Consider the following 12990-nt stretch of genomic DNA (forward strand, 5'->3'; position numbering starts at 1 on the left):
CTCCCTTAACAGCCAGTCACACAAGGATCATGGGAATTGCTTTTCTGCTGTGTTTGCATCTCTGCTCTGCTGGATTTTTTGCTTTGTCCCTCACTGTGGCCCCATTTTTATTCTGTTTTTATCAGTTTGGGGACATCTAATTTGATTTTTACTAAATAGCCATATCTGTGTCTTGATGATTTCTGCAAATATCAATTAGAAAAGCAGGCTCTCCTATTTTCCATGGAAGACCAAATACTTAGAGGATGACTACCAGTCGAGTTCAGTTATTCAAATAATGCAGGAAGGAATTTCCATTTTTCCAATGAACCTGCAAGACAGATTTCTCCAGCCGCATTCCTGCACTGACTCTCCACTGCATTCTTTTAGCTTATCATGTGTATCTCTGAGGATATACTTCCATAATGTTCAAGGCTAGAACACACCATCAGGTTATCTAGTCTGACACTTTGTTGTCAGACTCCTATATTTCAGCTAGACACCTTTTCAGCTGATGTGTATCTTCCATTAGGTAAACAATCATCTTCTGCAGACATCAGGGAAAGCAATATCCACCTTATGCTGTGGTAGTTTATCACTCTTAGTGTTAAGAACATGTACCTCATTTTCAGTCTGGATTCAGTTAGCTTCAGCTCCCAGTCATTCATTCTTGTTAAACTCTTCCTACTAGATTAAAGGGAGCTTTAGTAGCCTGAATCTTTTCTTTTTCTGTGAAGGTACTTAGTATTCACAATAACAAAGTCACCTCTTGCTGAAGACGTGAATAGAATACTTTAATCTTCTCTGTGAAGAATATCCTTAGTTTGTAAATAACATGAGTGACTTTTTCCTGTTCTTTCTCCAATTTGGACACTCTATCGATATGCACATTCCAGTGTCTCCAGTGCCATGTACACAGGTGATGTGTGACCATGGTTGGTGTCCACTGTTGCAAGGTTTATAATTTCATGGCTGTATGAAAAAATATCAGTCTCAGCTTGCCATTCACCTTGTCAGTTTTAAAGCTACTTTCCAGATGTAAATGTAATGGCAATATAACACATGAGGTAGTAGGGAATTGGGCCCTGAGGTTAGAAAGACTATATTTGGGTGTCACAAGAGAATATAACTCTGACTAATGGGATAAAATTAAGCAAGGGAAAATTTAGGCAGACTGGAATGAAATACTTCTTAACTGTGAGATCTATTATGTTGTAGAATAATCTTCTGTGGGAATTGATGGAGACCTAGTTACTTCAGACATTTAAAACTAAACTGGATAAAACACTTGAAGATATTCTGTAAGGAATTATCCTGTATTGCCAGAGGGGAGGATTAGATGACCTAGTAGGTCATTTCCATCTCCACTTTCTGTGATTTTGTTGTACAAAGCCCCACAAACAGCACATTGTTATCAAAGTCAAGAGATGCCACTAAATCCTGTCTGTGTTGGAAAAAGAAGAGTGAATAACATCACCTGCTGGTAACTGTGCAGGAATCCTAATCCAGCATTTATGCAGGTTAGTAAATGCAACCAGTGCCGAGGGCTGGGTGTATAGTTTACGTCTGAAATCAGAAGCCTCTACTAATGCAAAAATGTCAGGAAACATTAAATGAGTTATGAACGGGATCCAGGAGAGGAGGAGTAGGAAAGGAAAAATCAGGATAGGCCTGACGTGCATAATAGTGTCATGAGCAATTTATCAGTCAGGAATGAATCAGCCTGTAGTACAAGTGATGAAACCTGAAGCTCCAGTCAGCCAGCTGGGAAAATAGATGTTTTTTATAGGCTTTGGTGTATGGGCATTGATTCACATAATGATATTACCAATTGAAATCATAGTTAAGATGAGACCCGAGCCAGGGTCTTTGCTAAAGGTTGTACAAACACACAGCAAGCCAAGTCATGGCTCATGCAGAAATGTACAAGTGGATGAACAGTCTAGCAGAGAAAGCTCTCAAAAGAATATTGATAAGTGATACCCTAGAGAAGGATCACACAGTGCTAAGGTCCATAACTTGATTGGGGTTTTTTTGTGTGTGTGCTTTAATATGATTTATTCCTAAATTTGCTCTCAACTCATAACACACTGTGCTCCCTTAATTATTGCGCTTATACATTCATTTGTCTGCATGAGGAATCACTAGGCAACCCATTGCTTATTATTTCTCTAGCTTAGTTTTTACATTTGTCTCTCTCCTAATCTCTCTAAACCTAGTTGCAAATAAACATGAATTCTAAGTTCCTGTACTAGGTCTGGCTGGTATGGAGTTAATTTTCCTCATAGCAAGCTGTATGGTGCCATGTTTTGGATTTGTGGCTCAAACATGGTTAACACACCAGTGTTTTGGCTATTGCTGAACAGGGCTTGCACCAGCATCAAGGCTTTCTCTTTTTCCCCACTCTGCCTGCCTCCATCAGGCTGGGAAGAGATTGGGAGGGGACACATCTAGGACAGTTAACCCAAATTTACCAAAGGATATTCCCTACCATATAATGTCATGGTCAGCAATAAAAACTGAGGGTAGAAGAAGAACAGGGGGAAGGGTGGCCATTGCTCAGACTGGCTGGGCATTGGTCTGATTGTGGGAGGTGGTGAGTGATTGCCATTGTATCACTGGTTTTTTTTTTTTTCCTCTTTCTTTCACTTATTAAGCTCTTTTTCTCAACCCATGAGTTTTCTCACTTTTGCTCTTCCTGTTCTTTCCCCCATCCTGTTGGTGGGTGGGGAGTGAGTGAGCAGCTGTGTGGGTGTTTAGCCACTGGTCAGGCTCAAACCACTACAGTTTCTTTTTTTCATTAAAAAAAAAAAAAAAAGCAATGAAAGAGTCAGACAGGGTTTTTCTAACCCTCAAAACTTCTAACTTCTATATATTGTAACAGCCACTCTGAAAACAGGCCTGGCCAATCCAAAATGCACACTAACAGATATACATGCAACCCAGTTACTCACCACTGCAGCTTATAACTTTTCCTCATACTTTGTCTTATAATCCATAAGAAAATTAATGAATAAATGTGTTTTTCTGTATGTGACCAGCCACTTTCAAAATACCTTGGGCTCTCTTGGCCTGGCTTTACAACTCCATTTTGCCCTTGTAAGCAGCCTAAATTAAGACAGCCTCTACACTTCACTCGCCCTTGCAGATTTGACATCAGAGTTCTTCTGAAAGCCCCCATTATACTTCCCAACATCTGTCATGTGACATCTATCACATTAGGGAACATGAGACATGCGGCAGTGCCCAAGCTGGGCTGCTGAAACCTGTCAGCACTTCACTTGTCTCCTATCTGGAAATACAGTCCTGGGGGTGGGCAGGGCAGAATGAAGAGGTTTCAACCCTGCTGTTGAGAGACAACAGAGATGTCTTCCTAAATCTGGGATCCACATTTGTATCCCAGATGAAGCATTCAATCCATTGCAGATGGACCAACTCAAAACATTTCAAACAGTGTGGTGTGCATCTATTCCTCTAGATCAGTGGGTGTGCCAAGCATGTTTTTTTTTTTCTAAACTTATGTCATAAGGTATGTTTTAATTAATTTTTACTTTTCTGACAGTGCTGAATGTACTGTCATTCCAAAATGTTTCTTCTGATAAAAGTGTCACATTTGGATGACATTCTAACATCTTTCTAGCCATGAAAGCAATAGGATAAAGAGCATAGGGAAATAAGGAATGGGTTTATCATTTCATCAGCAAACTCTTTAAATAGCCAGATTTGAAAGCAAACAAAAAACCCCAGGCATAGAGAATGAAAGAAAAAGATAATTTACCACCAGATGTCAGTAGTTCTCTTATTACTGCAATAGTAACGGTTGAGTCAAAAAAGTAATAAAATTAAACAGATTTTTTTTTGTTGTTCACATCAGGAATTTAAAAATGATCAGAGGAATTTGTCTTCCTGTCTGTGTAGACCACAATAACAAAGAACACACTGTTGTTATATAAAATGGTCTTTTCCCTCAATTTCCGATTAAATCACTATTTTTTTGCAAATTATGAAGACTGGCCTTTAAAGCAAGGAACGTACAGTTCACAAAAATGCATCTGTGGTCAACCCATGCAAAAAAGCACTAGGATCTGGTAGGTCTTGTTTGCTGTTGCCTGATCACCTCCACTCTGCTCTACCTACCTACTACTATAATATCCCTCCCCTGAAACATGATTAAACATAGACTTTCCCCCTCAGCTCCACTGGATGACAAGGTAGCAAGAATAACCTGGTTAACAGGGTTCTGTGGCAGTTATAAGGTAATGTTTTCAATTTTTACATCTAAGATTAACCTTTAGTTTATTTTTTCATGACTTCAGAGCAAGCTTGCTTGATTGTTACAGTGACGTCACTAAAATATACCTCAGTGTTTGTAACTTCAGATCCCTGAAAACTTTTCCTTTTCAGGAGACAAAGATTTACTTTGGTAGCTAGAGAGACATCACCACTCCCCTCCTCTGCTAATACTGCTTGATGTGATATATGACACAGTATCATGCATCATAGATAAATCTTTATCAAAGTCATATATTTATCAGTGATCTGGATGAGGGGATCGAGTGCAGCCTCGGTCAGTTTGCAGACAACACCAAGTTGGGCAGGAATGTTCTGCTTAAGGATAGAAAGGCTCTACAGAGGGGTGTGGACAGGCTGGATAGATGGTCTGAGGCCAACTGTATGAGATTCAACAAGACTGAGTGCTGAGTCCTGAACTTGGGTCACAACAACCCCAGGCAAAGCTACAGGCTTAGGGACGAATGGCTGGAAATCTGCCTGGCACAAAAGGACCTGGGGGTGTTGGTCAACAGCCGGCTGAATATGAGCCAACAGTGTGCCAAGGTAGCCAAGAAGACCAATAGCATCCTGGCTTGTGTTAGAAATAGTGTGGCCAGAAGGACCAGGGAAGTGATCCTCAGCTCTGGCGAGACCGCGTCTCAAATATTGTGTTCAGTTTGGGGCTTTTCACTACAAGAAAGACATTCTGGTGCTGGAGTGTGTCCAGCAATAAGAAGAAAGAAGAGCAATAAAGTTGGTGAAGGGTCTAGAGAACAAGTCCTGTGAGTTGCAACTGAGGGAACTGGGATTGTTTAGAGCACAGAAAAGGAGGCTGAGAGGAGACCTTAGTGCTCTCTACCTGAAAGAACATTGTAGCGAGGTGGGTGTTGGTCTCTTCTACCAAGTAACAAGCAACAGGATGAGAGGAAATAGCCTCAAGTTGTGCCAGGGGAGGTTTAGATTGGGTATTAGGAAAAATTTAGTCTCTGGAACAGGCTGCCGAGGGAAGTGGTTGAGTCACCATCCCTGGAGGTATATAAAAGATGTGCCACTTAGGAACATGGTTTAGTGGGACTTGGTAGTGTTACGTTTACAGTTGGACTTGATCTTAAAGGTCTTTTCCAACCTAAATGATTCTATGACAGATGTATCCACCACACTGGATGTGCAACCACTGCAGTCTAGCTCCCTGATTTAGACTGGGGCTGCAATTGTCCTTAGTAAGGGCTTGGATGCTCTGCTGAGAGCATGCATGTATCAACATGACAAAATACAAGTCAGATCATGCTCCCTGATCTAGGGTGAGTGGATCTGCACACTTTGACTTGTTTTATCTCTACTAAGCAGAACTGCTCAGGGAGGTACCTGAGGTACCTGGCTTTGAAACCCTTAAACCTTTGTGACTGAAGGTCAGAGCCTAGGGATTCTTAAAAAATTGTCCAGCTGATCAGGCCTTATGTTTATAACCAAAACTCATTTTCTTCCTAAACATCATTTTTTCATTTGGGAAATAATGGAAGTGTATAAAAGTTTGGGATCTTTAATCAAAGTAGCATTGGTTTGACGTTCAGAAGATATATGTTATAAGCCCCATGGACAACTGGCCTGGGTGACATGTCTATACCTGAATTTCTCTGTGTGGAAAGTGGAGGAAAAGGCACTGACAATCCTTCTAAAGTGGTTCTAAGATTTAATATCCAAAAGTGCTGCACAAGACCCAGGTATTTTTATTACCATTATTATTTGAAATTATGCAGTGATAACAGGAAGGCGAGATCGTCAATGACAGCTGAGCAAAGCTTTACTTAGGAAATGGTGTGATGATCCAGGCTGACATTTTCATTGCTTTATAAGCTCGTTTATTACCTATGTTATTTGTTGTGAGAACTAAAACAAAGTGGGAAAGGAGTCTGCAGCAATCAAATATAAAGAAAAGTCTGCGTGTGACATGAATTTTTAGGAAATCTGATACAAGAAGGAACAGAGAACCCCCAGACTGTTGAGACTCTGAGAAAGGACCATCAGGAAACACTCTGCAAGGGAACTATGAGAACCTGAAAACACCAATCTTTGCATATTCATTTTCTTGTGGGGCTGGGCACAAAAGCCTTAACAGAGGGTCCCTTTTCTCAGTCAGATTGCAGGCTGGACCCCTCTGAGTCGATGTGTCCCAGCCACAGGGATAGCCTGGCAAAAGCTTGTCTTTGCTGAGGCTTGGCAAGGGCCTTCACTGGGGATTTGGAGATGTGGCTCCTTCTTTATCCAGAGTAGCACTAGATAGATTTTTGTTAAATGTTTTGAAGTGTGACTGTGCCAGGCCCTTGTGTCTGACAATTATGTTTGTTTAAGCAAGACCTCTGAGTTTGTAACAATGGAATTATCTATTTTTCAGGACAATTAACACAATGTTTTTGTACGAGCTGAAGGTCAGAGGATTAATGTGGTTTTATCTACAATGCATTTTTAAAAGCTAATTAAGAATCATTCAGTTCACTTTGTACTAAAGACTGAGAACATTTCACATTAGATGACTCTTGCTCCTCTGCAGCAGCAGAAAGAGAGAGAGGGAGACAGAGCGAGGGAGGAATGGAGGGTGAGAGGAACAGAGAAAGAGTGAGCTGGCATGCAAATAAACAAATACGTCACAGGGATGCAGTTAATGGAGAGCAATAAAAAAACTCCATTCTGGTAACACTAGAGATAAAATTGTTTCCTGAACAAAAGAGCTAATCTAAAATATTAATCAGCAAAAATATTCAGTATTTGTTAGAGGAAGAGATGGAGAGGAATAGAGGGAAGTGCTGCTCAGAGCATTATTTTAGAGATGTTTTTATCACCTAGTGCTTAGTGAGCATCTCCTCCTCTCTTGCACCTGACAGCCTGTACACACCACGGTTCCTCTGTGGGGAAAGCCTGGTGAATGGGCCTCCTGACAGAGGTGAGTCTTGTGGAAGGAGGTATGTGAGGGTGAAGAGCAGAGGTGGGGCTGGGGTGCCAGCCATGGGGAGGGGTGTGGGGGGTGGTGAGGAGGCAGCATGCCCTACAAGCACCTCAGCTTCAGGAGTTGCAAAGGTTGGGGGAAGCAAAATGAGACACAAAATTAGGGACATACAGAGGTAAAGTGAGGATTTGAAAATCAGGGCAAGGAGTTTATTTTTAATGCAGTGGCCTCTGCCTAGCCTTTTAATGGGAAAAGGTAAGAAAATTGGAAGCTCTTCCTGCACTCTTGCTTATGGATGCTTATCTATGCTGCTGATTGAAGTGCTCTGTGGCTCATTTGCTGTGTCTGCCCAAAGCGTGTAAATACTATCAGACATTGAGGTGACTCATTTCAAAACTGGGCTATGCACTACTATTCTGTTGATCAAATGTGGCAATTATTTCAGGCTTAAAACCTTTTAGGGATAACAATAGGTGCTGCCAGTCAAAGCTGGAAAGTACACATGTATTCAAAGAGCAAGCTGAATGAGGAATAGAAGCAACATGTGTAGCTAGAATGTATTATGGATTACCATCCTCTTACACAAAGGCTAGTAAACTCTTCAAAATGCAGCAACCTACAGAGCTAATAAAAGGGACAGATATGCGCGGATGTCTCGGTTTGTCTAATTTGTGTCTTTCTGGCATTGGTAGGATGACTCACTGGATTTAGCAACGGCTTGTGAAGATGAACATTTTAATAACTTTATGCTGCAGCTCTGCCATAAAATGTAATCTTTTACAATTCTGTATTCTCAAGTGAAATACAAGCTTAGAACCAGAATAAAATTAGAAAAGATATTTGAATTGTCAGCTTATTTTCTTTTTAAATCTGTGTTTCTACATTTAAATATGCAACTTAACTTGTAAAAGAGTATTCCCTTTCATCCCCATCCCTTCCCAGTGTGCCACTCCTTACTCTAAAAGACTGCTATATTTAAATACACGGCTACCAGGATAGTACTCCAAGGTGTTCTGTGTCATTCTGTGTATTTTTATATTGTACTAAACATAAATTAATATTTTTCTTCCCATCTATAAACATTTGAATAGGAAAGCTTATGTAGACCATGAATGACTCAATGGCAAAGCAGCCAGATGCATATTGGAATTTGCATACGTAATCCACAATGTTAGTAAACAATGGGATATATATCCTTTCAGTTTTTGATAAAATTCAACAGATTTGAATAATTAGATAACAGAGCACAAGGCTTGCCTTGAGTACGTAGTAACTATAGCCCTGAATCTTTCAATCCTCTTTTAAACCTTTCTCCATGGTTTTAGGCATTACTTTGGTCTACAGAAAGGTTCATCTGAGTACTTGATGGCTTGTAGAAGGTTATATATAAAGTGTCTGACAAAGCAGCAAGTAGAACCTGTGTTTCTAGGTATTAAGATAATGATGAAACCACTAGACTGACATTTTGTTTCTCCTTGATTTTAATGAGACTTGATTTTAATGAGACAGTTTCAGACTGTCACTTACTGAAGATATGTTTACATTTGTGCCTTAAACATCCTTACAAATTTACAGAAATAAAACGAAAGACAAGTTGCAACAATTTTAATGTAGACAAAACCCAAATGTTAATTTCTAATCTTATTGAAACAATTATCTTTTTATGATAAATAGCATGAAACAAAATTGATTAGGTTCAGGTCATTCACTGACTTTATTTTTAACTTTTGAAAAAAATATTTTCTGGGCATGGATAAAGCTTCAGAAAGATAACTTTTCTACCACATTAAGTGTTTTGATACGTTGATGTTTCTATTTATTACTTAAAATGAACTGAATTTTTGAAATAATTCATGCAAAAATTTATTCACTCCATTCAATCTTTCCACATCATACAACTTTTGAAATTACTTATACCCTTGATTGATTTAGTGCATAAGAGAAAACAGTGTTTCTAATGTTTTTGCAAAATTTTAAAGCTCACAGAATTGAAAATTACACGTATTATATACACACACATATGCATACATGTATATATCATATGTATGAGACTATATATAATGGGAACACATTACACACACACATAAATATAAAAATATACTGTGAGCTCTCTCTCTCTTTCTCTCCATCCAGCTTGGATTATTAAGTGATAATGAATTACATATACTCCTATCTCAAATGTGTAAAACCTGAAAGTGCTTACACCAAGTAGTCAGATATCTACTGCAGAGAAAGACAGACTTCAATTTCTTACCTGCTTTTTTAATTTTAGGGGCAGCTGTCTTCTCATGAGCTTTCTCTTTTTTTCCTTCTTTTTCTAAGATTTAATTAAAGAAAGTCATTTGATATGCTAGAACTCTGAATCATACACTCAAATATGCAGTCAGCCAAGTCCTGGTGGGCACATGCTGAAAAAAATGTGACTTATTTGGGAGTTTAGTTCAGATTATTCCCTTATAGCACTTGCACCCAACTAACCACAGAGAAATCAGCTGAAAATGAAAATTAATCAGTATGCATCAACTATGGATGATTTGGCCCCTTAATAATTCATCAAAGGCTAGGCGACAATCGTCAGTGCATGAATGTGGTACCTTTTAACTTAAGCTCCAGCAGCAATGAGATCATTAAAAAATGATGAATGACATAAACATTTTCCAATGAAAGAAAGACCTTAGTGGATTTTAGATGTTTGCTGGGAATGAATGATCCAAAATGTTATTTAGATGGATATCAAGACTTTGCAGTTTGGTCACTGCAAATTTTGGTTGCAATTCTATAAAGTATTTAAATCTATTCCACCTTCAGAAAGTGGTGTACCATGAACCAAGTGATATCTTCCATGAGTTTTGTGTATGGCAATATCACTATGTCCTGCTATATATAGGGATTCCATTAAATTGTTTAACAAGCCCATAGATGGCCACCAAACAGGACTTTTCATTTGTCAGAGAAAAAGTGTAGAAAGCATCAGGCACTGAATACATCAGAGATCAGACACTGAAGAAGCGGTAACATGCGAATAGTGATTAAGCAACTAAGAGAAGGACAATACAGAGTCAGAAGCGTAGGTTTAACCTAAGAATAAACAGTGGGATTTGAGCCAGGAGTGGGAGTAAAAGCTGAATGAGGCCAGTAAGAAGCATTCCCAAACTATACCTTTCTTCTTAGTTTCAGTCATAGCCTTCTTTGCATCAATCTTTTTCTTTTCCTCTCTTCTCTCTAAAAAAGAAAATAGAAGATCATCTGACTACATTTACATAGAGAGAGATATATACACATATATATTATGTACATATATATTTTTTGGAGGAGAGTCCTTGACTAACTGCAATAGGTTCTAGATTTGATAAGCGAGTCACTTTTTCAGGAGTTTGCTATCAGATGCTCAGAAATACAGCTTAATACTCAGAGAGTGAATGTGACACTAAGGATAGAACTGGAACCAGTATGTACAACAGATAATTGCTTAAGTACTAATTCAAGAAATTATGCCAATTAACCTGGTGTAACTGACTTTATTGTGGTGATTAAGTAGACACGTACCTGTTCTGCTTTTTTTATAAAATTTGAATGACAGCAAAAGTTGCAAGTGGTACTTGGGAATAAATGCTGCATGCCATGAAAAGTCTACATATATAATATATCTTTATAACACTTTTTATGAATAGAACCTTTGAAACTGTCATTACAAGACATCTGTTATTCATGGAGAATTACAGTTAAAGCATCATCTACAAAGAACATAACTTGTTCTTTTTAAAGCATCTGCCTCTTTTATCTATTAGTTGGACAACAGTAGGAATAAGGATAAGGTTTGGTTTTTGCTTTTTTTTTTTTTTTTTTTTTTTTTACAAAAAGCTACAACAATTTAATTACTTATTCCATGAATGTTATTAATTAGAAAATTGAGAGTTCAGTAGAGGAAATGAGGAAGCTATAAGTCTTATTTTTCCTTTGGGAAACTAATTCCCATTTTGATAGGGGAGAATATAAGGGTACAAGAATAGCTAATCTAAATGATTTTTCTAACTGCTCATCCACAAAGAGCCACATGTGTTGCCTTCAGTTTGTGCTGCATGGCTTTGGATGTTGATGTAGTTAGTGGAAATACAGTTTTCTTTTTGTGATGTTTTACTGCTATGAATATGGATAAGAAACCAAGTTTTATTACCATACAAAAGAGCACAAACACAGGACTATAAGCCTTTAAGTGAGAATCTTTTATTTATTTGAAAAATATTTAAGGTATAGGAATATTTTCTGAAGCCAACAGATCCAAGAAGCAAATATGCTATTATCACTTGCATAAATTAGCATGAAGATAAAGGAAAAATGAAGAAAATTTCAGTTCTCTAGCTACCACAATAGACTTTTCTTCTGCATGAAAAAAATATATACAAACAGTTAATGAAAAAAATTATTTGAAATGCTGCAGAGCATGCTTCCTAAACCAAAATAAAAATATGTGTATGTTTGGTAGAAGAATTGTTATTTTCACAGAGTGCAAGAATTTCACAGTCTGTCCATGGTGGTCTCATAAATTAAGATACTTTGCCTATCATGGAGGCAATGTATTTAGCAATACTCAGGGTCTCCCCAAACCATCCTTCTTCTGATTTTCTGACAACAGTGTGTAATGTTAAGCATCATCTTGACATGTTCCAGTTCTTTCTTGTTTTAAACAGATATGTTCAATGTGTTTCCCTTGTTATCATGTTGACAAAATGAAGCAGAAAATCCCTGAATGTGTTTTACAGAATGTTTTGCCCAGTATTTTGTGTGCTTAATTCTTCTTGCTGAAACTCTGAGTATACTGGACTTCAAACTACAAATGCCTTTGTGTTGTGAGCATGCTTTATGATACTCAGTTTTGTTAAGCAGGTACAGAGCATCAGAGTAGTGCTCATCCTCCACAAGCTTGTTTGGAGCTTCATTTTCTTGTATATTTTAGTATTCTTGTTATTGTCTATGTCTAGAGTTCTCAGGAGTCTCTCTCTCTCTCATTCTGACATGTTGTTCCAGAGACTCATGTTAGGGACTGTGGCTGCCTCCTCAAAATAGAAGACTCTTCAGCCTGAGATTACACACAAGCTGTTGCGCAGCTCCACTTTCCTGTGCCACCTATGACTTTTCAGTGTTTCATTTCCACACACAATATACAGCTCTTCTGATTTCTAAAATGTGGTTTAAATTGTTTGCTTACTCTGCCTCATTCAAATGAAACAGTTAAATATATCTAGTCTATCAGTTACTGTCAGAAAAACGTTTCCTTCTAACTGTCTTCCTTCCACTAGCCTTAGCCTTTACTCTTAGTAACTAGAGACTGAAGTGCTGCTGATACTTCTGTGATTTCAGTTTTTTTCTGAGTGAACCTCAGTTCTAGTGGAGCTGTTAATAAGACTGCCTTATATTTCTACTGCTAAGTGATGCACAGGAATAATTTGTAAGCCCAAGGTCCTTAAAACCGACAAGATTCTCTTTAATTAGAGACCATTTCTGCCTTTGAATTTGTAGAATTTTTGCATTTAGCCCAGCCAAGCCACATGAAATCTGCTCCAAGTTTCGTACCAAGGTTCAGAGCCATATGTCTTGAGAGCCATGAGCTGAGACTTGAGAAGTGAAGCTTTGTATAGAGGATGTACAGAAAGCAGGAATTTTTACTGCAAATAACATAAAGCACAAGGCGACTACACCCCTAGCTGCAGAGAATTTATTGATAAGTCATTCCACCAATTAATTCCACTGACATGATTTTCTTCCATCAAGCTCTCAAGTTGCAATATTCAGAGTGTCTA

General features: G+C 38.3%; 1 protein-coding gene across 12 annotated transcripts in view; it reads right to left on the reverse strand.

Moving 5' to 3' along the window:
* TRDN (triadin) overlaps nucleotides 1-12990 on the reverse strand; it is a 244997-nt gene that overhangs the window by 109818 nt on the left and 122189 nt on the right. For all 12 annotated transcript variants that reach the window (XM_074896244.1, XM_074896239.1, XM_074896247.1 and 9 more), the window contains 2 exons: nucleotides 10352-10414; nucleotides 9447-9509 (listed from right to left, as the gene is read on the reverse strand). In XM_074896244.1, coding sequence (XP_074752345.1) covers nucleotides 9447-9509; nucleotides 10352-10414 — 126 coding nt within the window. The remainder of the gene's footprint in view (nucleotides 1-9446; nucleotides 9510-10351; nucleotides 10415-12990) is intronic.

This window comes from Athene noctua, chromosome 1, assembly GCF_965140245.1.
Source record: "Athene noctua chromosome 1, bAthNoc1.hap1.1, whole genome shotgun sequence".
NCBI classification, from domain to species: Eukaryota; Metazoa; Chordata; class Aves; order Strigiformes; family Strigidae; genus Athene; species Athene noctua.